The sequence below is a fragment of the Pecten maximus genome, chromosome 6, assembly GCF_902652985.1.
Source record: "Pecten maximus chromosome 6, xPecMax1.1, whole genome shotgun sequence".
NCBI classification, from domain to species: Eukaryota; Metazoa; Mollusca; class Bivalvia; order Pectinida; family Pectinidae; genus Pecten; species Pecten maximus.
In genome coordinates this window covers 28,333,945-28,359,500 of record NC_047020.1, presented here as the reverse complement: position 1 = coordinate 28,359,500, position 25,556 = coordinate 28,333,945, and the positions used below count along the sequence as shown (strand labels likewise).

General features: G+C 36.1%; 1 protein-coding gene across 2 annotated transcripts; it reads left to right on the top strand.

Annotated features, from left to right (window-relative positions):
• The first annotated feature begins 513 nt into the window (after positions 1–513).
• On the top strand, positions 514–24,221 carry LOC117329445. 2 transcript variants are annotated; one of them, XM_033887397.1, is made up of 12 exons: positions 514–618; positions 2,881–3,128; positions 4,516–4,583; positions 5,395–5,514; positions 5,864–5,950; positions 12,310–12,391; positions 14,416–14,697; positions 15,661–15,755; positions 18,309–18,437; positions 18,841–18,915; positions 19,167–19,302; positions 20,226–24,221. In XM_033887397.1, exons 2-12 carry the CDS (start codon positions 2,889–2,891, stop codon positions 20,535–20,537), a joined length of 1,626 nt encoding a protein of 541 aa, XP_033743288.1. In that variant the 5' UTR covers positions 514–618; positions 2,881–2,888; the 3' UTR covers positions 20,538–24,221. The 2 variants fall into 2 exon arrangements, with proteins under 2 accessions (XP_033743288.1, XP_033743287.1); XM_033887396.1 differs by lacking the exon at positions 514–618 and having other exon boundaries at positions 2,051–3,128.
• Positions 24,222–25,556: the final 1,335 nt, after the last annotated feature.

Here is a 25,556-nt window from a genome sequence, read left to right as displayed (position 1 = left end):
AACAGTACATTAAGATAATGCATATAAATACGTGTATATATTAAGCTATAAGTCACGCTTATATGTTATTTTAAACTAGCTACCGACAAACAACATTGGGTTACTAACTGTACATAAGTGCTTGGGTTGATATGACGCTATCTAGAGGTTTGTGTTAACGGGCACAAAACATGTCTCCCAATTTCTCTTTACTAGGGAACACAAATAATTGGAGGAGTATTTATCAAGGCCGTTATTGAAAGGACAATATGTCGTTAATATTTTCCGCTCTATGGAAAGGATGTCCTGGCTGCTTTCCGTCTTATTGAAAGGACACGATATCGTCGTTATTACTTCCGGTATTATTGAAGGGACAGGCTGTCTAGCTTTGTTGTGACTTATCAATGTATTTCTGATATATCCTGTTCGCTTTGGGACATGTAAGGAATTTTAAGAATATATCTACTCCGGAGTTTGATGTAAAACAATTAATAGAGCACATTTTAATTTACATTATTTTGTTTTGTGTTTTAGGCATTATGCCCGTGCTTCTGGACCAGACTCAGTAAGCCCTAGTTAAAAAAAAGAGCGAGCTGTAGCATTAGCATGGATGATTCTGCATAGTATATGACAGTAAAGGTAAAATAGAGAAAAAGTATCTTAATTATAAATTCACAACAATATAGATGTTCATCACATTTCAGCCTCTGCTGTTTGTAAAGATCGATGGTCACTATGTGCTTTGCTGTATTTACATGTGAGCTCATTTCCTATGCTTTATTTTTTTTATCTCCTCCTCCATTGGCATGGATGATTCTGCATAGAATGGATTATGGGCAATATTTGTATTTCACATTTGTCAGTGTGTTTACACGAAATTTCTTATCAGTTTACGGACACGATACAAGTGTTCCAAAATAGATTTTTACATCTTTGTGTTTGGGATATAACTCTGTCATAAAGGTAAGTGAAATGATAAGAAATTGTTTATTTGGTGTTTTTTTTCTGTTGGTACAATATCCGTACCGAATGACGGCGACCTACGTGTGGGAAATTTCTTATCAGTTTACGGACACGATACAAGTGTTCCAAAATAGATTTTTACATCTTTGTGTTTGGGATATAACTCTGTAATAAAAGTAAGTGAAATGATAAGAAATTGTTTATTTGGTGTTTTTTTCTGTTGGTACAATATCCGTACCGAATGACGGCGACCTACGTGTGGGAAAGGGAAGCATGAGGCTGAGGCCTACGTTAGATGCCGTGACCGTTTCATTCAAACGACCATGACAAGGGACAGCGATTTTACCATTTCGTAGTACATTTCTTATTTGTTTTGATGATTCATGGCTATCGGGGTGCACTGTATACGGAGAATGACGTCAGTTAGATTTGTTGGAGGTCACAAACGACCAATGGAGGCTGTGGTCGTATTTACACATCACAGTATGTTCACAACAATAATAACACACTGTTACACTTTTCTCATGTGATATAACAGTTGTAAAACAAGCGCTGTTTTTTAGATAAACCCCTGTCTGTGTAACAGGTGGAATAGTATAACACACTATCAATATCAACCCTAGGGTTGAGCCAAGCTGGGCAAGCTTTTTGCACATTCTAAACAATTTTATGACGTCATGGCAACAATACAAAGAGGTCCCACCGATAATTCAATCAAGTCACGTTGTCTTGCATTAGCTTAAAGACAATAAGCAGTAAACGAAAAATAAATATTCACCCGTCTTGAGATCCTACTTTCTGCCATAATTGGTGGGTGCTAATGAACAAGGCATGAAATAATCCATGCAACTGTTGAATAACATCCAGTACCACACGTGGAATGAACTCTTAATGCGGTTTGATTGGTTGACACGGTGATCTTTGACCGGAACTATTTTTAAATCATATGTTTCATTCGGTTTTTTGTTTGTTTGTTTTTTCTGTTTTGTTTTGTGTGGGTTTTTTTTGTTTTTTTTTTGTGTTGTTGTTGTTTGTTTGCTTGTTTGTTTGTTTCTGTTTTATTGCTAACACTTGAAGGACGCTTCAATGGGTCCAGGAACTGATAACGCGCAAGAAATAGGTCGCATTTATTTTCGTCATAAAGTATTTTAAAAGAGTAAGCATGATAAACAACCGTCACTTGTTGGGGACCCTCTATATCTTTTTCTCTAGCAACAACATGATCACCCTCGTTTGTATGTGAGCAATATTTTTTAGTAGGGCTATCTCAAACCACTCCTGCATATCTTTCACACTGTAATCAGCTGACGATGGGTACATGACGGCATGTAGTTCAGTCACCAGCTATGTAAGTAGCGTGTACTTTCACTTTGAAACATATAACTTACAGTCTTCAAACAATAGGTATAACATAACATATCTGAGACTGTGATGTGATTGTTTTTAGTTGATAACCAGCCTGTTCTTTATACTTCTACATGATACTGGCCAACTTCAACAATTTGAAGGAAAACATTTCAAAGAGGATTGGATTGAAAATTGTGCTTAAATGAACGTGTCTAATAAGCTATTTTGGTTGGACATGTTTATAGTAAACTGAATAAATTAAATAGTATACTAGATTGTAACTTTGAGGACGGTTTTGTTTGAACATCCAGGCCTTTTGCCGATTGCTGATATCGTACAATCTGTATCTTACCTTTTGTAGCACACGACTCGAGTGAATGACCAGTCTATCGATCGATACAATCAACACGCATACACATGCATATGTAGGGTTAAATGATGTACATATTGGATGGTGTGTGGCAGGACGACTAAGATAGATTGTATCAGAATATAATACCTGGTTATAGCGGTCCATCACAAACGTTGATTCTCCTGTGGGTGGTGTATGATAGGGTGTACGAGTGTAAACACTAGTCATTTACCTTGTAGGAACAGACATGGATAAACGAATTCAAAGGAAGGCAGTGATCGTCACTGTTGTTTTTTTCCTTGTTATTGGACTGTTGGTAGTTCACCACAGCAGTGATAACGACGATCTTAGTTATAACGCTGGTCAACAACAGGTTCCTTGGCTCGGAGGCAAAACATGGCAAGGAGCCGTGGTAGCTCAAGGGGTCGGCGGAACAGGAAAAAAGGCTATGATTTCAAACGTGGACCAGGAGTGCACACGGAAACAGGTATGCATGTGACTTTGATACGACAATTTCATTCTAAATAGGAAAGAAATATTAAAACAATACTTAAAGTAAATCAATAATACAAGATTTGAAAATGACCTTTTTGACAAAATGCAAGGTTTAAATTAAAAAAGTAAAAAAAATTACATTGTAAATAGAAGAAAAATTATGAGGAGGAATATTACATATCACTACTGCAACCGCAATAACAATATATTCACATTTGGCACCATATTCTCAGTGAATCTGGGCTGCATCATCACATGACGTGACTGTAACGTTATTTTGGTCAATATAATGGAAATACTTCGCTATGCGCTACGATTGAATCAAACACACGTTGAGGATACTGATTGAGAACAACTGCATTTACTATGACATCATTTTGGCGCTATGTTGATCATCGTCATGGCAAGGCTTTGTACTGTGTGTCAGACTGATTGCAATTTAATCACAGAAAAGAAGTTGATTTTAAAAAGCCATTCTTTCAAATGAACACACAAAGAAATGAATGAAATTAAGAAAGTATATATATACGAAAGGCATATATATTGTCAACATAAGTAAATGTTAATATAACAATCAAACGCTTGTTAGATTGTATTTATTGTCAATATAAATGCAATCTGGATGACAGATACATGTTCATGGCGCACTAACGGGTGCCATTCTATTTATCTGTCACCCAGATTGCATTTATTTTGACAATAAATACAATCGAACAAGCGTTTAATTGTTAAATAGAATCATTGCTGGCACAATTAGGACTAAGCAACCAAGACTTCGAGGATTAAGTGCACATGGGTCTAAATGCAAAATAAATTCTACTGACTTTCTTATAAAATATACCATAATCCAAGTACCGAGTAACTCCAATACTCTAATTAATTAAGTTGTCTTCTGGTGACCCCGATCTTCTGCTTAACATGGACCTCATTAAAAAGTCAACCGAACTGAGAAAGGTAGGCTAGTAGAATGAATATGCTATAATTATTACACGAGTGTATTAATACTATGCTTCCTTGCTATCGATCTTTTGATGGGATGGAAGACAATTAATTCAATAATACATCTGTCACGTGACTCTCGGGATAATACACGAAAAATTCGGATTTCTCGTTCATCACATATTTATTCCATAGCGGGCACGATATGTCCATAGTGATAATTAACCTACAACATTAATAAAACAGAATGCCATCTGTATAAAACAACTATATTTTCAGAATTACACATACACAAATAACAGCTATACCAGGTTATAACTAGACACATCGTCTTAAACCAGGCATGATGATGTCAGATATACTAACATAATTATATCATATATCTCGAATTTTTCAGAACATGATCATTAAAAATATTTTGTATTTTGTTCCGATTCCAGCACAAGCTGCCTTCTGAGGAGACACTACGAAAGATGTCGTTGGAAGGTGTTTCTGAGGTCTACCACAGGTAAATACTACCATATATACTGGTAGACATAACCATATAGACTTGTAGACATACAGCGGTATATGCCCGAGGGTTCGGAGGTTTACCACAGGTAAATCCTGCCATATAGACTTGTAGACACACAGCGGTATATGCCCGAGGGTTCGGAGGTTTACCACAGGTAAATCCTGCCATATAGACTTGTAGACACACAGCGGTATATGCCCGAGGGTTCGGAGGTTTACCACAGGTAAATCCTGCCATATAGACTTGTAGACATACAGCGGTATATGCCCGAGGGTTCGGAGGTTTACCACAGGTAAATCCTACCATATATACTGGTAGACACACAGCGGTATATGCCCGAGGGTTCGGAGGTTTACCACAGGTAAATCCTGCCATATAGACTTGTAGACACACAGCGGTATATATATGAGGGTTCGGAGGTTTACCACAGGTAAATCCTACCATATAGACTTGTAGACACACAGCGGTATATATCTGAGGGTTCGGAGGTTTACCACAGGTAAATCCTACCATATAGACTTGTAGACAAAAAAATATAAAATCCACCGTTGTCTCCCTTGATGTGTATAGACATTATGACTTGTTTCAGAAAATAATAACCTTGATTATCTGTCTGGTAGGTAGTGCTCACTGGTGCTCCAGAATGCTGTTATTTCCCTCATTTGTATTGTGGGTATATATTTGTATATAATGTTGTTTAATGTACAATGTATGTATATCTTTGTTCTGACACCTACTCTGTATTAATTATATACCATTTGTATTAAATTTTAATTGAAACATTTAATGTTATTCGTCTGTTTAGGCACGTCAACAACCTTCAGATTCTCTGCCCTATAAAACCGATCTATGCTGGCATGAATGCTGGGTGGCAGGTCTGTGCCACACCCCTAGAAGGACCTTCGACCACAGTCTACTTCATCAGGTAGGTCTGTGCCACACCCGTCTGGAGAGCTTCTACTAGGGTCTACTTCATCAGGTAGGTCTGGGCCAAATCCCTCAGGGGAGCTTCGACCAGAGTCTACTTCATCAGGTAGGTCTGGGCCAAATTCCACAGGGGAGCTTCGACCAGAGTCTACTTCATTAGGTAAGCTCGTGCCACGCCTCATACGAATAATTCTACTTTTGCTTGCAGGTAACGATTTTTCAAATTGAGTATATCAGAAACACAATATTGACTCACATAGAGGTTATGATACTGTTACTCGGCGCTCCGTTCCTTTATCTTTTCGATTGTCTTTATTGTACAGATCCTTTAATTCCTTTAATTGTAGTCAGACCAAAGATGATGTGATTGCTACACGGTTTCTGAAGGAGATCGCTGCTGACACCCGCGCGACCACTGTACAGTTACCCAGTAGGTAAGGTTTGATGATTGTACAGAGTATGGCTATAAAGGTATCTGGGGAGGAATTAGTAATACATCAATAACAGATGAGGTATATTCTACCAAGATGTGTACAGAGCGAGGTTATAAACGGTTTATGCAGTAAGAATCGGTAAACCTTATTTACCTAATCACTTGTTGATGACATTTTCGTTGGACTGAGCAGTAAGAATTGGATGACCCATATTGTTAACATAATTCTACAATAGTATTCTTTTTCTTCAACTTTCATCACTAGGATTTGCTCGTCTAGGTGCATCTTGTTGTTAACGTTGTTAAGATCTTAAGGCTGATGCGATTCATTCTGTTAAACATTTCGTGAGTAAGTTGATTATAGAGGTAACATTCGCTGTTATGAAGATACATTACATTCTTTCACTGTTATGGATATATACATGAATGTATTCAGTGTTGTGGAGGTAGAGATACGTAAATGTATTCAGTGTTGCGGAGGTAGAGATAACTGTATTCAGTATTGTGGAAATAGAGATAAATGTATTCAGTGTTGTGAAGGTAGAGATAAATGTATTCAGTATTGTGGAGGTAGAGATAAATGTATTCAGTGTTGTGGAAATAGAGATAAATGTATTCAGTATTGTGGAGGTAGAGATAAATGTATTCAGTGTTGTGGAGATAGAGATAAATGTATTCAGTGTTGTGGAGGTAGAGATAAATGTATTCAGTGTTGTGGAGGTACAGATAAATGTATTCAGTGTTGTGGAGGTAGAGATAAATGTATTCAGTGTTGTGGAGGTAGAGATAAATGTATTCGGTGTTGTGGAGGTAGAGATAAATGTATTCAGTGTTGTGGAGGTAGAGATAAATGTATTCAGTGTTGTGGAGGTAGATATAACTGTATTCAGTGTTGTGGAGGTAGAGATAAATGTATTCAGTGTTGTGGAGGTACAGATAAATGTATTCAGTGTTGTGGAGATAGAGATAAATGTATTCAGTGTTGTAGAGGTAGATATAACTGTATTCAGTGTTGTGGAGGTAGAGATAAATGTATTCAGTGTTGTGGAGATAGAGATAAATGTATTCAGTGTTGTGGAGGTAGAGATAAATGTATTCAGTGTTGTGGAGGTAGAGATAAATGTATTCTGTGTTGTGGAGGTAGAGATAAATGTATTCAGTGTTGTGGAGGTAGAGATAAATGTATTCAGTGTTGTGGAGGTAGATATAACTGTATTCAGTATTGTGGAGGTAGAGATAACTGTATTCAGTGTTGTGGAGGTAGAGATAAATGTATTCAGTGTTGTGGAGATAGAGATAAATGTATTCAGTGTTGTGGAGGTAGAGATAAATGTATTCAGTGTTGTGGAGGTAGAGATAAATGTATTCTGTGTTGTGGAGGTAGAGATAAATGTATTCAGTATTGTGGAGGTAGAGATAAATGTATTCTGTGTTGTGGAGGTAGAGATAAATGTATTCAGTGTTGTGGAGGTAGAGATAAATGTATTCTGTGTTGTGGAGGTAGAGATAAATGTATTCAGTGTTGTGGAGATAGAGGTAGAGATAAATGTATTCAGTGTTGTGGAGGTAGAGATAAATGTATTCAGTATTGTGGAGGTAGAGATAAATGTATTCTGTGTTGTGGAGGTAGAGATAAATGTATTCAGTGTTGTGGAGGTAGAGATAAATGTATTCTGTGTTGTGGAGGTAGAGATAAATGTATTCTGTGTTGTGGAGGTAGAGATAAATGTATTCAGTGTTGTGGAAATAGAGATAAATGTATTCAGTGTTGTGGAGGTAGAGATAAATGTATTCAGTGTTGTGGAGGTAGATATAACTGTATTCAGTGTTGTGGAGGTAGAGATAAATGTATTCAGTGTTGTGGAGGTACAGATAAATGTATTCAGTGTTGTGGAGATAGAGATAAATGTATTCAGTGTTGTAGAGGTAGATATAACTGTATTCAGTGTTGTGGAGGTAGAGATAAATGTATTCAGTGTTGTGGAGGTAGATATAACTGTATTCAGTATTGTGGAGGTAGAGATAACTGTATTCAGTGTTGTGGAGGTAGAGATAAATGTATTCAGTGTTGTGGAGATAGAGATAAATGTATTCAGTGTTGTGGAGGTAGAGATAAATGTATTCAGTGTTGTGGAGGTAGAGATAAATGTATTCTGTGTTGTGGAGGTAGAGATAAATGTATTCAGTATTGTGGAGGTAGAGATAAATGTATTCTGTGTTGTGGAGGTAGAGATAAATGTATTCAGTGTTGTGGAGGTAGAGATAAATGTATTCTGTGTTGTGGAGGTAGAGATAAATGTATTCAGTGTTGTGGAGATAGAGGTAGAGATAAATGTATTCAGTGTTGTGGAGGTAGAGATAAATGTATTCAGTATTGTGGAGGTAGAGATAAATGTATTCTGTGTTGTGGAGGTAGAGATAAATGTATTCAGTGTTGTGGAGGTAGAGATAAATGTATTCTGTGTTGTGGAGGTAGAGATAAATGTATTCTGTGTTGTGGAGGTAGAGATAAATGTATTCAGTGTTGTGGAAATAGAGATAAATGTATTCAGTGTTGTGGAGGTAGAGATAAATGTATTCAGTGTTGTGGAGGTAGATATAAATGTATTCAGTGTTGTGGAGGTAGAGATAACTGTATTCAGTGTTGTGGAGGTAGAGATAAATGTATTCAGTGTTGTGGAGGTAGAGATAAATGTATTCAGTATTGTGGAGGTAGAGATAAATGTATTCTGTGTTGTGGAGGTAGAGATAAATGTATTCAGTGTTGTGGAGGTAGAGATAAATGTATTCTGTGTTGTGGAGGTAGAGATAAATGTATTCAGTGTTGTGGAGATAGAGGTAGAGATAAATGTATTCAGTGTTGTGGAGGTAGAGATAAATGTATTCAGTATTGTGGAGGTACAGATAAATGTATTCAGTGTTGTGGAGGTACAGATAAATGTATTCTGTGTTGTGGAGGTAGAGATAAATGTATTCAGTGTTGTGGAGGTAGATATAACTGTATTCAGTGTTGTGGAAATAGAGATAAATGTATTCAGTGTTGTGGAGGTAGAGATAAATGTATTCAGTGTTGTGGAGATAGAGATAAATGTATTCAGTGTTGTGGAGGTAGATATAAATGTATTCAGTGTTGTGGAGGTAGATATAAATGTATTCAGTGTTGTGGAGGTACAGATAAATGTATTCAGTGTTGTGGAGGTACAGATAAATGTATTCTGTGTTGTGGAGGTAGAGATAAATGTATTCAGTGTTGTGGAGATAGAGATAAATGTATTCTGTGTTGTGAAGGTAGAGATAAATGTATTCAGTGTAGTGGAGGTAGAGATAAATGTATTCAGTATTGTGGAGGTACAGATAAATGTATTCAGTGTTGTGGAGGTACAGATAAATGTATTCAGTGTTGTGAAGTAGAGATAAATGTATTCAGTGTTGTGGAGGTAGATATAACTGTATTCAGTGTTGTGGAAATAGAGATAAATGTATTCAGTGTTGTGGAGGTAGAGATAAATGTATTCAGTGTTGTGGAGATAGAGATAAATGTATTCAGTGTTGTGGAGGTAGATATAAATGTATTCAGTGTTGTGGAGGTAGATATAAATGTATTCAGTGTTGTGGAGGTAGAGATAAATGTATTCAGTGTTGTGGAGGTAGAGATAAATGTATTCAGTGTTGTGGAGATAGAGATAAATGTATTCAGTGTTGTGGAGGTAGATATAAATGTATTCAGTGTTGTGGAGGTAGATATAAATGTATTCAGTGTTGTGGAGGTAGAGATAAATGTATTCAGTGTTGTGGAGATAGAGGTAGAGATAAATGTATTCAGTGTTGTGGAGGTAGAGATAAATGTATTCAGTGTTGTGGAAATAGAGATAAATGTATTCAGTGTTGTGGAGGTAGATATAAATGTATTCAGTGTTGTGGAGGTAGAGATAAATGTATTCAGTGTTGTGGAGATAGAGGTAGAGATAAATGTATTCAGTGTTGTGGAGGTAGAGATAAATGTATTCAGTGTTGTGGAGGTAGAGATAAATGTATTCAGTGTTGCGGAGGTAGAGATAAATGTATTCAGTGTTGTGGAAATAGAGATAAATGTATTCAGTGTTGTGGAGGTAGCGATAAATGTATTCAGTGTTGTGGAGATAGAGATAAATGTATTCAGTGTTGTGTGTTGTGGAGGTAGAGATAAATGTATTCAGTGTTGTGGAGGTACAGATAAATGTATTCAGTGTTGTGGAGGTACAGATAAATGTATTCAGTGTTGCGGAGGTAGAGATAAATGTATTCAGTGTTGTGGAGGTACAGATAAATGTATTCAGTGTTGTGGAGGTAGAGATAAATGTATTCAGTGTTGTGTGTTGTGGAGGTAGAGATCAATGTATTCAGTGTTGTGGAGGTACAGATAAATGTATTCAGTGTTGTGGAAATAGAGATAAATGTATTCAGTGTTGTGGAGGTAGAGATAACTGTATTCAGTGTTGTGGAGGTAGAGATAAATGTATTCAGTGTTGTGTGTTGTGGAGGTAGAGATAACTGTATTCAGTGTTGTGGAGGTAGAGATAAATGTATTCAGTGTTGTGGAGGTAGAGATAAATATATTCAGTGTTGTGGAGGTAGAGATAAATGTATTCAGTGTTGTGGAGGTACAGATAAATGTATTCAGTGTTGTGGAGGTAGAGATAAATGTATTCAGTGTTGTGGAGATAGAGATAAATGTATTCAGTGTTGTGTGTTGTGGAGGTAGAGATAACTGTATTCAGTGTTGTGGAGGTAGAGATAAATGTATTCAGTGTTGTGTGTTGTGGAGGTAGAGATAACTGTATTCAGTGTTGTGGAGGTAGAGATAAATGTATTCAGTGTTGTGGAGGTAGAGATAAATGTATTCAGTGTTGTGGAGGTAGAGGTAGAGATAAATGTATTCAGTGTTGTGGAGATAGAGATAAATGTATTCAGTGTTGTGGAGGTAGAGATAAATGTATTCAGTGTTGTGGAGGTAGAGGTAGAGATAAATGTATTCAGTGTTGTGGAGATAGAGATAAATGTATTCAGTGTTGTGGAGGTAGAGGTAGAGATAAATGTATTCAGTGTTGTGGAGATAGAGATAAATGTATTCAGTGTTGTGGAGGTAGAGATAAATGTATTCAGTGTTGTGGAGGTAGAGGTAGAGATAAATGTATTCAGTGTTGTGGAGATAGAGATAAATGTATTCAGTGTTGTGGAGGTAGAGATAAATGTATTCAGTGTTGTGGAGGTAGAGATAAATGTATTCAGTGTTGTGGAGGTAGAGATAAATGTATTCAGTGTTGTGGAGGTAGAGATAAATGTATTCAGTGTTGTAGAGGTAGAGATAAATGTATTCAATGTTGTGGAGGTAGAGATAAATGTATTCTGTGTTGTGGAGGTAGAGATAAATGTATTCAGTGTTGTGGAGGTAGAGATAAATGTATTCAGTGTTGTGTGTTGTGGAGGTAGAGATAAATGTATTCAGTGTTGTGGAGGTAGAGATAAATGTATTCAGTGTTGTAGAGGTAGAGATAAATGTATTCAATGTTGTGGAGGTAGAGATAAATGTATTCAGTGTTGTGGAGGTAGAGATAAATGTATTCAGTGTTGTGGAGGTAGAGATAAATGTATTCAATGTTGTGGAGGTAGAGATAAATGTATTCAATGTTGTGGAGGTAGAGATAAATGTATTCAGTGTTGTGGAGGTAGAGATAAATGTATTCAGTGTTGTGGAGGTAGAGATAAATGTATTCAGTGTTGTGGAGGTAGATATAACTGTATTCAGTATTGTGGAGGTAGAGATAACTGTATTCAGTGTTGTGGAGGTAGAGATAAATGTATTCAGTGTAGTGGAGGTGGAGATAAATGTATTCAATGTTGTGGAGGTAGAGATAAATGTATTCTGTGTTGTGGAGATAGAGATAAATGTATTCAGTGTTGTGGAGATAGAGATAAATGTATTCAGTGTTGTGGAGGTAGAGATAAATGTATTCAGTGTTGTGGAGGTAGAGATAAATGTATTCAGTGTTGTGGAGGTAGAGATAAATGTATTCAGTGTTGTGAAGGTAGAGATAAATGTATTCAGTGTTGTGGAGGTACAGATAAATGTATTCGGTGTTGTGAATATACAGCTACATATTCTTGCATTTATCGTTTTTATTATAAATGCATTCACTCAAAAGGCAGCTGGTTTCATGGCATTAAGTTTAAAGGTATGATTTGTCTTCGCTAAAGTCAAAAAATAAATGCCGGACAATATGGCACTTACTTTAGAATTAGAGAAAATGTTTTTTCTATCAGAAAAACGAATCAGCCATTGTCTCTTTTCTGATATAGGATGTGTTTACTTGTTACTTACAGTCTCGTGTTGAAAGCAATGTCGGAGTCGGAGACGGAGACCCAGTCTATTGAAACCAAACCCGTGTATGATATGATGAAACTGGTAATAATGTTGTGTTTGTTCGATAATACATATGTACATGTACATCAGGTTACAGTACCATACACAGCTAGGAATGTCATGTTACAGTATGGCTACAAAAGGTTATTACCAAGGGAATAGCATAATAACAAGCTAACAACATAAGTTCGTGGGAAAACAAAGGACTCTCTCCATATTTTGTCACGAAATTCAAGAATGGACCATTTGCCACATTTATATGACGTTGATGAAAATGTAATTTGTTGATTGACGATTGAACGTCCACAACGATAAACGAGGAACATATTCAAGGTTACTTTAGAAAGTTACTTTAGAAAGGAGAGTTTCTACAAATTTAGAAGCTACCTACATGGGGAAATGGATCGAAATTCTGTCAGACGCTGATCGTTGTCCAGATTGTATGCCGAAGTTAAGAATGGAAGGAAATAATGAACATTACAAAAGATCGCCCTCTTTTCCGTTGTGATACGCTATCGGTTCTTGTTAACCCATTCTGACGTGAAAGGGTTTTTGCAAGGTCATATCTCAAAATGTATCTCAATCAGAAAAAAACAGTCATAGATAATTTGCACTTGTCAATGAATTGTCAAATTATTTCTTTTTTGTCTTTTCTTGTATTTCTTTAACTTCTTTCTTTCATTTGTTGATCAGATCATGTGAGTGAGTAAGCTCTTTCTGTTGTCAATAACACTGTTTTACCTGTAACTGAGTGAGTAAGCTCTTTCTGTTGTCAATAACACTGTTTTACCTGTAACTGAGAGAGTAAACTCGTTCTGTTGTCAATAACACTGTTTTACCTGTAACTGTCAATAACACTGTTTTACCTGTAACTGAGAGAGTGAGCTCCTTCTGATGTCAATAACACTGTTTTACCTGTAACTGAGAGAGTGAGCTCGTTCTCTTGCCATTAACACTGTTTTGCCTGTAACTGAGAGAGTGAGCTCGTTCTGTTGTCAGTAACACTGTTTTACCTGTAACTGGGAGAGTGAGCTCGTTCTGTTGTCAATAACACTGTTTTACCTGTAACTGAGAGAGTAAACTCGTTCTGTTGTCAATAACACTGTTTTACCTGTAACTGTCAATAACACTGTTTTACCTGTAACTGAGAGAGTAAGCTCGTTCTGTTGTCAATAACACTGTTTTACCTGTAACTGTCAATAACACTGGTTTACCTGTAACTGGGAGAGTGAGCTCGTTCTGTTGTCAATAACACTGTTTTACCTGTAACCGAGAGAGTGAGCTCGTTCTGTTGTCAATAACACTGTTTTACCTGTAACTGAGAGAGTGAGCGCGTTCTGTTGTCAATAACACTGTTTTACCTGTAACTGGGAGAGTGAGCTCGTTCTGTTGTCAATAACGCTGTTTTACCTGTAACTCAGAGAGTGAGCTCGTTCTGTTGTCATATGTAGAAATCCCATGGTAACAATACATTATATAACCTACCGATATGGCATGCACATGCGGGTCCAGTTGCAATTAATTAACGCAATGTGTTTTTTGAGCTATATAATTTGATTGTCATATTATTTCTCTATCGTAATAAAGTCATTCTTTTTCTTTCTATTGCGATTACATCCAGTTGTTTATTACATACAGTGAAATGTTGCTAATGCTTGTAACTGTCACAAGAGTTTTTAACAAACAAATACGTAAAACCTCTTTTTACAGAAAATAAACAAGATAAATTCATATATAGATTAATAAATAGTTAACATTTTTTTAATTGAATATATATGTAGGAATCGTCGGGATCTTAGTGCGTTGGGTTAATGTAATACAATTGTATATAAAAACAATCATCAGTCTGTTTTCTGATGAATACGATTATTTATCATCTTCCTTCGGCCTCAGGAAATACCCCTTTCGTAGTTTGATAAGTCATCGTATTCACCTGAAAACAGGTCGATGATTAAATATTAATGCATGTTTCTTTCCGGAAGATTGACCTTGGATTACATTAGGTTTGAGTTGATAAAATACCATTACTCGTATGACCTTTGTACCACTTATTTGATGTATTTCAGACAACGATCGACATCATGTTGATACATGCCGGGAAGGAATCAGCCAACATTGTTCACTGGCTGGATACAAAGAGGGCGCTAATGTCTGTCGATCAGCTCATTGTCAAGTTTGAGAGTGTTGGTCGGACATCCTCCCAGGGTGACTACATCCGGCAGATCGTGCTTCTGGCTCGTCTCCATGACGACGGATTTAGAATATTCTACGTGTCACGTGACCCAGAACCAAAGTGTATATATAAACTGAACGGACGTGACGTCACTGGCTGTTATATAATATACATGGTAATGCCCTATTACAACATGTATTACATGTGTTACAACGCATGTAACATGTTACATTCATAGTTGTACAATTCTATACGTGCATTTTAACATAAATATGAATATTTATTTTACTCGCAGATAGCATGCCGAGTCAAAAATAGCACACACGGTACATATTACATAGAGTAACTCTGTATATGTACTTTTAAATCAGCATGTCCACGTCATATTCATCTCATAACAAAACACAAACTCCCTTATAAATGGCAAATGGTAAATAAGATGAAGGCTATTTATTGGTTTCTCTATAGATAACACGTAAACAATAAAATATTCTGTCACTTGTGTGAATACGTGAAATTGATCAAAAGTAAGGTTTCTGCGTCAGTAACTTACGTTATATGCTGCAGAAATGTTGACGTATTATAAGAAGTTACGCTTGAATAAGAGTGTATTCTGAATGGACTACTCGACCCGATGTTACTTGTTTTACTTTTTTGGGGAAATGCTTAAAGTTGTTATTAAAATGTATCTAAATAAAATAACATATTGTATGCAGCAAAAAAAAAGATATCTTTACTTTCATCTGAACGGAAACTCGAGAGATTTTAATGTGATGAAAATGCAGTAGTGCTCGAATTGACCAATACAAAAAAACTATTAGATATAGCAGTTTTTTGTGATGATATATGTTTTAGATTAAATCTTTTGTGATATTTCATTTCAAGTGGAATACCGAATATACGGGGTCGTAGTGACATAATTGATAATTGGTAAATGCTATGGTCAAAGACTGTTAGTATATAGTACATGTTTACCGTAAGATGCTGAAATGTTGCTACATTATTCATGGTGATATATTGTTACTTTATATATATTTACTATGGGATACCGTTACATACAATAAACTGTTGAGAACATTACTCCCTTGTTCCTACACCACGTGGTTCGGACTTAAACAATATTGATTTGTGTTGATAGATGCGATGTAAAAGTACACAGCCCCCGATACTAATCCCCCCGACCGAGCAGCTAAATAAGATGTCACCGACAAACAGTGCCCTGCTGTACCACAGGTGAGACTGCGATTATATATATATATAACCCTCAGCCATTTTTTGTTTACGAATGTAAATGTAAAGAAGATTTACACCATCTATGTTTTACAGTATTCGATCTTACAGACATAAGGCCGTTTTCACTTTCACTTTCCCAGAACAACTCTGCTATTTCTTCATTTAGAACTATCTTGTCACTATGTCACACATGTTGTCCCTATATACATTCTTGATACCTTTTTTTTTTTTTTTTTTTATCTTTTATTGTTCTTTCTCATTCACTGTTAATAAGTTCTAATATTTATATTCGGCTACCATAGGTTGCTGTGTAATATGTCCATAAATCTGCCTTTGATCGACAGACATACTACACATATTAAGTGAAGGCTAGTTTGTCAATTCTGTAATTAAATCACTCCTTTGCTTTAGCCTACATTTTTAACTTTAAGGTGTAAATAATTCGGATAATATATATATAATACTATGGCTACCACCAGCCGAGGCGAGAGAGAGTAGTTCTTCATTTACCTCATATAGACTTGTTTGTGCCAAAAGTGCCCCCCCCCCCCCCCCCTGCCCGAATTCTAGATAGATCTGCTCTCGCAAACATAATCATGCGTCTCATTTCTTACCAGAGATGAGGTTTCAGTAACTTTTGAAATCATGTGACATTTGCTTGTTACCAGACTTACACAATTCTTTGTTGTATACCATGTACTACAAACACCTGTAATCATATTCATAGTCTTAATATTATAGATAAATATGGACCTGTTCCGTGACAGGGTATCTCAACCCGAGTGTAAGAGTTTGGCTGGCAAGCATGTACAAACCGGGCTTCCCAAACTCTTATACGAGAGTTGCGATATCCCTGTCTACGGTATAGGATACATAAAAAGTAACAATTGTAAAGTGTTTTTAAGCTGCGAAACCTTTTCATCGCCCCATCAATGGCTTCCCCTGCCCATGTGAGATCAATTTAATCTTCCATAGCAACCACGGGATTACCCGTGAAGTATGTGAGGATTATAAATTTCTTTCCGAGATCGTTTCATGGAGTTTGATATACTTTCTCAATACTGATTCATTTGTTTACATTTATTTAGAGTGATGACATCGGTGTATACTGTCCAAACTACAAGATTCTACAAAATGTTATTAAAGTTTTAAGAATATTGAAATGTTTGCTCTATATATCACATTTTAAGCTTAACTTTCTGATACATAGTGTCATATTGTTTACTTAGCTTATCGTTAAACTTTCAACGCCTAGTTTAATACTAAAACAAAAATACAATGTAACACAGTCTGTAATCCGCTAGGTATATATCACTCCACCGGTCCCTGATACAACAGGTACACAAATCCTACACAATGGTGAAGTAAATCTGTGTCCTCATTAGCATAATGTTGATCCACTGTGGCCAGCCATAATGAAGGTAGACATCTTCAGTTGTCAGGTCGATGTCGCATTTATGATAAATACTGTCTATATAATAAGCTTAAGGAACTTTGAGCAAATATAGGCTTTAAAACAGCTACAAACAGTTCATACGTAAACACATTTTAATGCTACAAAATGTTCATATGTAAACAAATTTTGATACTTACGTATCATCTAACACTGCGTCTTGCAACAGACTTAAATAAAAAAACATGTAAATTTCGTTTTCACTTGGAAAGATAATATACCAAAATTCTATGTAAAAACGAAAATATATAGTTGGACTCTACATATCAGTCAGGACAAATGTTAAAAACCTGACGAGAAACGTCCTTACAGATCACCTTCGTGTACAACAACCCCATTCTATACCTGTTGTCGGGGTAAGAAAGATATCTCACGGATATTATTGAACGATATTTGTTGTCGGGGTAAGAGAGATAACTCATAGATATTATTGTACGATAATTGTTGCCTGGGTAAGAGAGATACCTCACAGATAGTATTATACGATAATTGTTGCCTGGGTAAGAGAGATAACTCACAGATAGTATTGTACGATAATTGTTGCCTGGGTAAGAGAGATAACTCACAGATAGTATTGTACGATAATTGTTGTCTGGGTAAGAGAGATACCTCACAGATAGTATTGTACGATAATTGTTGTCTGGGTAAGAGAGATACCTCACAGATAGTATTGTACGATAATTGTTGTCTGGGTAAGAGAGATAACTCACAGATAGTATTGTACGATAATTGTTGTCTGGGTAAGAGAGATAACTCACAGATAGTATTGTACGATAATTGTTGCCTGGGTAAGAGAGATAACTCACAGATAGTATTGTACGATAATTGTTGTCTGGGTAAGAGAGATACCTCACAGATAGTATTGTACGATAATTGTTGTCTGGGTAAGAGAGATACTTCACAGATAGTATTGTACGATAATTGTTGTCTGGGTAAGAGAGATAACTCACAGATAGTATTGTACGATAATTGTTGTCTGGGTAAGAGAGATAACTCACAGATAGTATTGTACGATAATTGTTCTCTAGGTAAGAGAGATAACTCACGGATATCATTGTAAGACAATTGTTAAATTCATATATATTTTTTTCTGTTGGCAGCTATTCTTTATCAACGCAGATCCTGTGTCAGGACGTGGTACGTGTGGGGGATATCAATGACGGGGGCTGGGAGGTTTGTAATGATACGGATTACCGACCGTCCCCCAACTGTCTCGTTTACTCCTTTGGGTAAGTACTCCGTAGCCAATACATTATTCAGATTTCATTTTGTCTGACCCGTCGTAAATCCTAGGCGATTATCGCGCATTCTCATTGGTCGAAAGTTTGCAACGGTTTCAACCAAATATAGCATGCATATGGCACAGCTAGCTACACAGCGGCGTGTAAACAGCATGGACACTATATTAAACATTTGAATCACAATTAGGATTATTGTTACTTTAACCTCCTTTTAATGATGACTAAGTGGAATTCATAATTTCTCTTTATGATATAGTCTGTTTCAGCTTTTATTTTAACCTTGTTTTTCATTATTTGTTATTAGTTTGTATAAGAATATCAAATACATAATTGTCAATATATCAGACAAATTAAAGTATGCAATTTGTTTTAAACAATAACAATTTTCTAGGATAGACAAAGACTGGACGTTTGACGAGGAAGTGTCTAGGATTTATGGTTGTGAGGTCCACTCCTTTGATCCAAGGTACAACACGAGAGTTCAACTTAAAGCGAAATTCTGGATTTAAAGCTTTGTTTCATTTGTAACCAGAAAATAAAATATGGTAAGATAATGTGACAATAAAAAAAAAAGATCGAGGTTTTTCTGAAAACAAATTGTCAAATATGGAGGAGAATTATGGCGACAATGTAAGCAAACTGATATTACTTATATCCATCAATGAAAATTCCAGTTGTATTTATATTTATCAATCGAATTTGTTTTGTGCTCGGTAGCATTGGTCTGAAGGATCACAAACACTCTGAAAAAGTATGGTTTCATGACCTCGGCTTGTCTAACGCCGACGGTAAAAGGGGAAGCTGGCAGATGAAGACGCTCGACTCCATCAAAAAGATGTTGGGGCATTCAGACGTAAGTATCGAGCGACAACATTCATTGGGATATAGACCTTAACGGATCAGCCTATATAGTCTAGTCTTCAGGGGGAATATATTTATATTAGCAGTCAACTTTCGTAACAAGTCTTCGTATTGGGTATATCTAAAACATGCTTGATAGCTTGACCATCTAATAATATCTCGCCTATATTTCAAACATGTAATTGACCAATGACGGATCGTTTGTCGTCAAAAATACGAACAACGGTCTCGAAATTGAGCAAAAAAAAAATGATAACAGATGTTAACTAGAGATTGCTTTTCCTTTTAAGATTCGAAAATGAATCACGTGTGTAACGATTGAAATATATAGATGTATAAAGCAAACCAAAACGTACTGTTTACATAAACACAGTATGACGAAATTGTCTGTTCGTCATCGGTTAATCCATTAATAGACTATCAAAATCTGGAGATATAATTATCTAATGTTGTGATCTATTGTTGTATACGGGGATGCTTAATCGTACACACTTAGAAAAGGCAATACCCGCGACCAAATCTTTAGTGAAGGAAAAGTATCTGCAACTTCTGGTTGGGACTATACGTATTTTGTAGAGGTTACAGCAGAAAATGTCCACGGACTGAATTTTAGCGTATCGTTTATTCATTTATTCATTCTACTAGTATTTTATATATTTTGAAAACAAAAGATACGGTATAGAATTGGAAATTAATCATTTAATTTTCTTTGTGAAATCTGTATTGTGTTTGCCGCAATCACCAACTGATACCCATACCGGAAGTAGATTGGTTGCGCATAGTGCGTTTCCGGTGAACTGTAAAGTGTTCGCTGCAAGGGAAAGTATACTACCCTACAGAACTGTTTTCCTTTGGTATTCTTTATTGGTACCCAGGAACATTATCAACTTATCATTTTGCATCCTCTATTGACAGCGAGTTCTGGATTACGTGAAGATGGACATTGAAGAGAGTGAGTGGGGCGCTATAGGACAGATGTTGACTTCTGGTGTGTTAAAGAATGTTCGACAGTTAGCGGTGGAATTCCACTCGCCGAATGTAACGCCGGGGAAACATTATCTTCAGAAACTTGAAATTCTTAACAGACTGTACAATAGCGGATTCCGGTTATTTTGGGCTCACCCCAATCAAATGAGAGGTAACCAGCGGCGATTGGCCGGAACCAATAGAGAAGTGACTGTCTGTTATGAGCTTTATTATTTAAATGCTAGATATAGCAGCAAATAGATCACGTGATTGTTAATTTGGTGTACGAAAATTCTTAAACGATATCAATGCCCATACATACATATACACTCCAGCATTCACAAGATACACATGTCTACAAGGTAGGTATCGTATGTTTGTTACCCGACAAGGTAGATATCGTATATTTGTTACATGACAAGGTAGATATCGTATGTTTGATACCTGACAAGGTAGATATCGTATGTTTGTTACCTGACAAGGTAGATATCGTATGTTTGTTACCCGACAAGGTAGATATCATATGTTTGTTACCTGACAAGGTAGATATCGTATGTTTGTTACATGACAAGGTAGATATCGTATGTTTGATACCTGACAAGGTAGATATTGTATGTTTGTTACCTGACAAGGTAGATATCGTATGTTTGATACCCGACAAGGTAGATATCGTATGTTTGTTACCCGACAAGGTAGATATCGTATGTTTGATACCTGACAAGGTAGATATCGTATGTTTGATACCTGACAAGGTAGATATCGTATGTTTGATACCCAACAAGGTAGATATCGTATGTTTGATACCCGACAAGGTATATATAGTATGTTTGATACCTGACAAAGTAGATATCGTATGTTTGATACCCAACGAGGTAGATATTGTATGTATTATACCTAACAAGGTAGATATCGTATGTTTGATACCCGAAAAGGTAGATATCGTATATTTGTTACCCAACAACGCAAAATATTCATGTCACAATACATATTCGTATATCCGATATCCGTAATAACTCGCGAGCGCGCGCGTGTGTTTGAACGTGTGTGCGCGTACACGTACGTGAGTGTGTTTGAACGTGTGTGCGTACACGTACGTGAGTGTGTTTGAACGTGTGTGTGTGCGTACACGTACGTGAGTGTGTTTGAACGTGTGTGCGTACATGTACGTGAGTGTATGGAGAACTCATGGATGTATCAAATCTTTTTGAACATCTGGATGACCGTATCATGCATTGGCATTACGAGCCATTTCATCTACCTAACATCTTCATTAATATCAAAATATAGTCTATCTACTTTTATAATGTGAATAATCTCGCATTTTGTATCACTCAAGAACGTAAGTATCGTGGTATACCTGGTCTCGGTGATTGAAAATTGAAGCATTTCAGATACATTGATGAAAAAAAGGTTCCAATCGAATATAAAGCTAAAGGTTTAAAAAAAAAAAAAGAAAAAAAAAAAGGTGAAAGTAAATGATGTGGCCACTGTTTACTGTTATTAGACCTATACTCTTATAGAGGGACATTATTTTGGATAAAAGCAGTTGCTAACCTTAATTCTCATTAATAACGACAACTAATAGAAATTAACTCTTTTTTTTTGATAATTTGTCACATAAATGTCAAAATTCTGCATCAGTGCTGACCGAACCAAACGTTAGAGTGGAAGGCCACTGTAATGAATTCGTTTTGCATTCTATCCATTAGTGCAGATTTGGTTCATATTCACACCATCGAGGCATCAAATTCTATACCTGATTCATCGAACTGTGTTAAAGGTCAAAGATCACACTTAAAAAAGAGTGGTGTATAAAATATCGCTTGAACTCCTGGACAGATTTATTTTATAAGATGGATGAGGGCTTTGGGGTTAATCTATGGGAGCTCCTACTCACTTTGCTTTTATTCTCAAAACAGCCTATTTTCAAATTTAAGTTCCAGAAAAAAAAACTATCACTGCCTTTGTTACACATCTTCATTGCATTATTCGCAGTGAAATTCAAGGTTTTACGGTGAAAATGAAAGTGATTTTTAAATTCGAGAAAATAAAATTTAAGTCATTTATTTCTGACCGTTCAGAGCACGGTATTTACAGTGAAAATAACGGTTTTAACGGAACTACATTTATTTTGAGATATCAAAAAAAAAAAAATTGTTTATCTCCCTTCATACAGCACTCTTCTGGTATCGGCTGCTGTCTCCAAATTTCCGACAAGTATTGGTATTATATTTAATCACTGTTACTGACAGGCAACATTAATGTAAACAGTCTAAATTACTACAGCAAAATTAATTTGAATCGCGACATCTCCCATATTCTATCATCAACAATTCATGATGGACCCGTCTTCTCTCGCCCCAGCCTCTCGGGAATCATGCAAACTACAAATGAAACCCATTCACTTCAGGATCAGTTTTCTTCTACTAGCCTTAAAATGTTCTCTGAGAATCCCATATGTAATTAGGCAGTAGCATTCCACTTTCATGGACAACGAACCCGCCTTCAGAACTCAAACGAGCATGTCTCGTCACGACTGATGACCGCACCTATTTAGAAAGCCTAACAATCGTATAAGGCTATTTCTTGACGATGGTAGTGGTTGAATGCACATACCTTGATCTTTGCAGTTAAGATTTGTTGGTTTCCATTTTCCATGTCCGTCGACAATGAAAGCGACTTAAATAGGCCGGCCTACGTGTAATATTCACAACCTCAGACATGTCACTTCGCCATATTATGACAGCTGTGATATTATTTCGCGAAAATTTTCAATAACTCTCTAGTTGTCGAAGCAATAATCATTTGATCCTAGAATATTTCCATTAAATTGTTCAATCGTCACACATGTTGTATTTTTTTTTACTCTATGTTGATAATTATTTTTTTTGGGAAGCTTGTGTCCCATATATGTGGAACTATGTTATTCAGCGGAGTAGTAATAACACGGCAATCATATAGATAGAGCGGCAGATTTAAACTGACATCTGTAAATGTGAGAAAAATGTATTATAAATAGAATATTCCTTGTTTCTTGATGAATAACACTTATATTTCATCGAGTTTGAGGTGGAAACTTTGGTATTTCTCACTCGTTCATCAAGAAGCAAGGAATAACCTCTAAGTATTAGATACAAGGTTTTACTTTTTTTGATGAATGTATATAATAGGCAATACGTTTTATGTCGAAAACCATAAAATTATTTCAAATGTCAGACGTTTAAAAGCTTGATACACCCTATCACATTGACGTAAATTTTGATAAGTATCTAAATTATATTAACACAGATGTAAAATCCTTAATTTGTTTTGTATTTTGAAATTGAAATTGCAAATAGAGTGCAATGTAAGTGAAATGATTACTCTAGTATTAATTCCATAACATTTTTATGTTGTTTTATTAAGAATATCAAGTTTATGAGAACCAAAATAAAGAACTCCGTGTTACTGTTACGAGCGTTAATTGATATGTTGTGAGCCTCATATTGTAGGATTTGAATTTTGTCGGACATATTATATTATTTTTCAACATAATCCCCTTCAGTATCTATACTGTGTCAGCGGTGTTTAAGGGCCTCAATGCCACTTTTATAGAACTTCTTTTCTTGGCTGTTCAGAAAGTCATTCACTGCATGTATGACGTCATCCTCCGACTTGAAGTGGGTGCCTGAAATAGCTGTTTTCAGTTTTGGAAATAGATGAAAGTTTGATGGATCGAGATCAGGTGAATAAGGACATCCTTGAATACCTCCTTCAATCATGAGGCTCACAACATATCAATCAGCCCTAGTATTTTCCATGTTTTTATATTAAAATCTTTTTGAAATTATGAGTGAAATGTAAGTTTAGAAGACACAGTGATGTTGAAGTTTATACTGTTAACTGTAATGACTGCCATATTCCATTTTTGATGTGTTTTAATTTTATTAAAAGTTTGAAACTCTTTTTCTTGTTATGGCGTCACATTGTTCGCCTGATCACAAAGTGGAATGAAAGACATAGGAGAATTGCAGGACAGACACAAATTCTTAGCACATTAGTAAAAATATATTTCGATATGCCGAATACCTGAATGTGGAGCTGTTGATGCGTCCTGTAAGCACTCGTCGGTGTGTTAGAGACATCATCAAGCTGTTTCGTCCTTCTAGGACATGCCCATGATGCTAAGGACACCATACAGTTATTTCGACATTCCATTCTCCCAAAGTGCTGCTGAAGACATCATACAACGGTTGCGTCCTTCTAGGACTCGTCGGCATATCAGGGACATAAAACAGCTATTTCGTCCTTCTAGGACCTGTCTATGGATATAGCTTATACGTCATTCTAGGACCCTTTAGTGATGTTAAGGACATCATAAAGCTGTTGCGTACTTCTAGGAATTCTCGGTGATGCTAGGACCAAAAAGCATGAAAATCAATAAGGAAAGTCAAGCCAGAGAAATAAAATGGACGTTAAACAAATGTTTAAATTTGGAAGCGGAGCTGGAGTTAACCCGTAACTTGAATCAAGTTCGTTGACTTTGGATACAATGTGATTTTAAAAGGACGTCTTGAGAGACACATATAACGTTGGACGCAATCTAAGACATTGTCACTATATTGCATTGGTATTTCTCGTCAGGGGGTCTATCAAATGTTCCATATAGAGATAAGTTTATGGAAATATTCAACTGCAACCAAGCTAGCTCATTTGATGGAAGCGGTCTGAACGACATTTAATTAATACCCATTGTATATACCGACACTCCTACTCATCCTTGGAAGCCAGATTAACGCAGCTCATGAAGTAAAAGTTATAGCATTAGGATTAAGATTGATTTCGGTAAAGGAATTAATGTTATGAAGTCCACTTAATAAAATGCACAACCTTTGTTTTATACTTTGTAAATCAAGATAGACCAAATTATTATATCTTGTCACCAAATAAAGTTGTAACATTAGTAATTGCAATCACCAACGGACGTGTCGTCGCAACCTCACACTTGCATTTCCATTTTATTTCCTTCCACAGTTCATTGCACTCTTCCCTGATTCACTGATGTTGTAGTTGGAATTATATGTGCGTTTATGCAAAACAGCAAGTCTTATAATACAGACATTTTACGAAAAAAGTAATTATCTGTTATTTCTGTCCTACGGAAGTACGGAACTTAACCTCGGTTATTAATTTGAGACAACTTCAGCAGCACATAGTTCATACAGTAGATCTATAATAAGAATTAATAGTTTATCCAATTATCATGTGAACATTTTAAACTTTTTTCAATAACAAATAAGA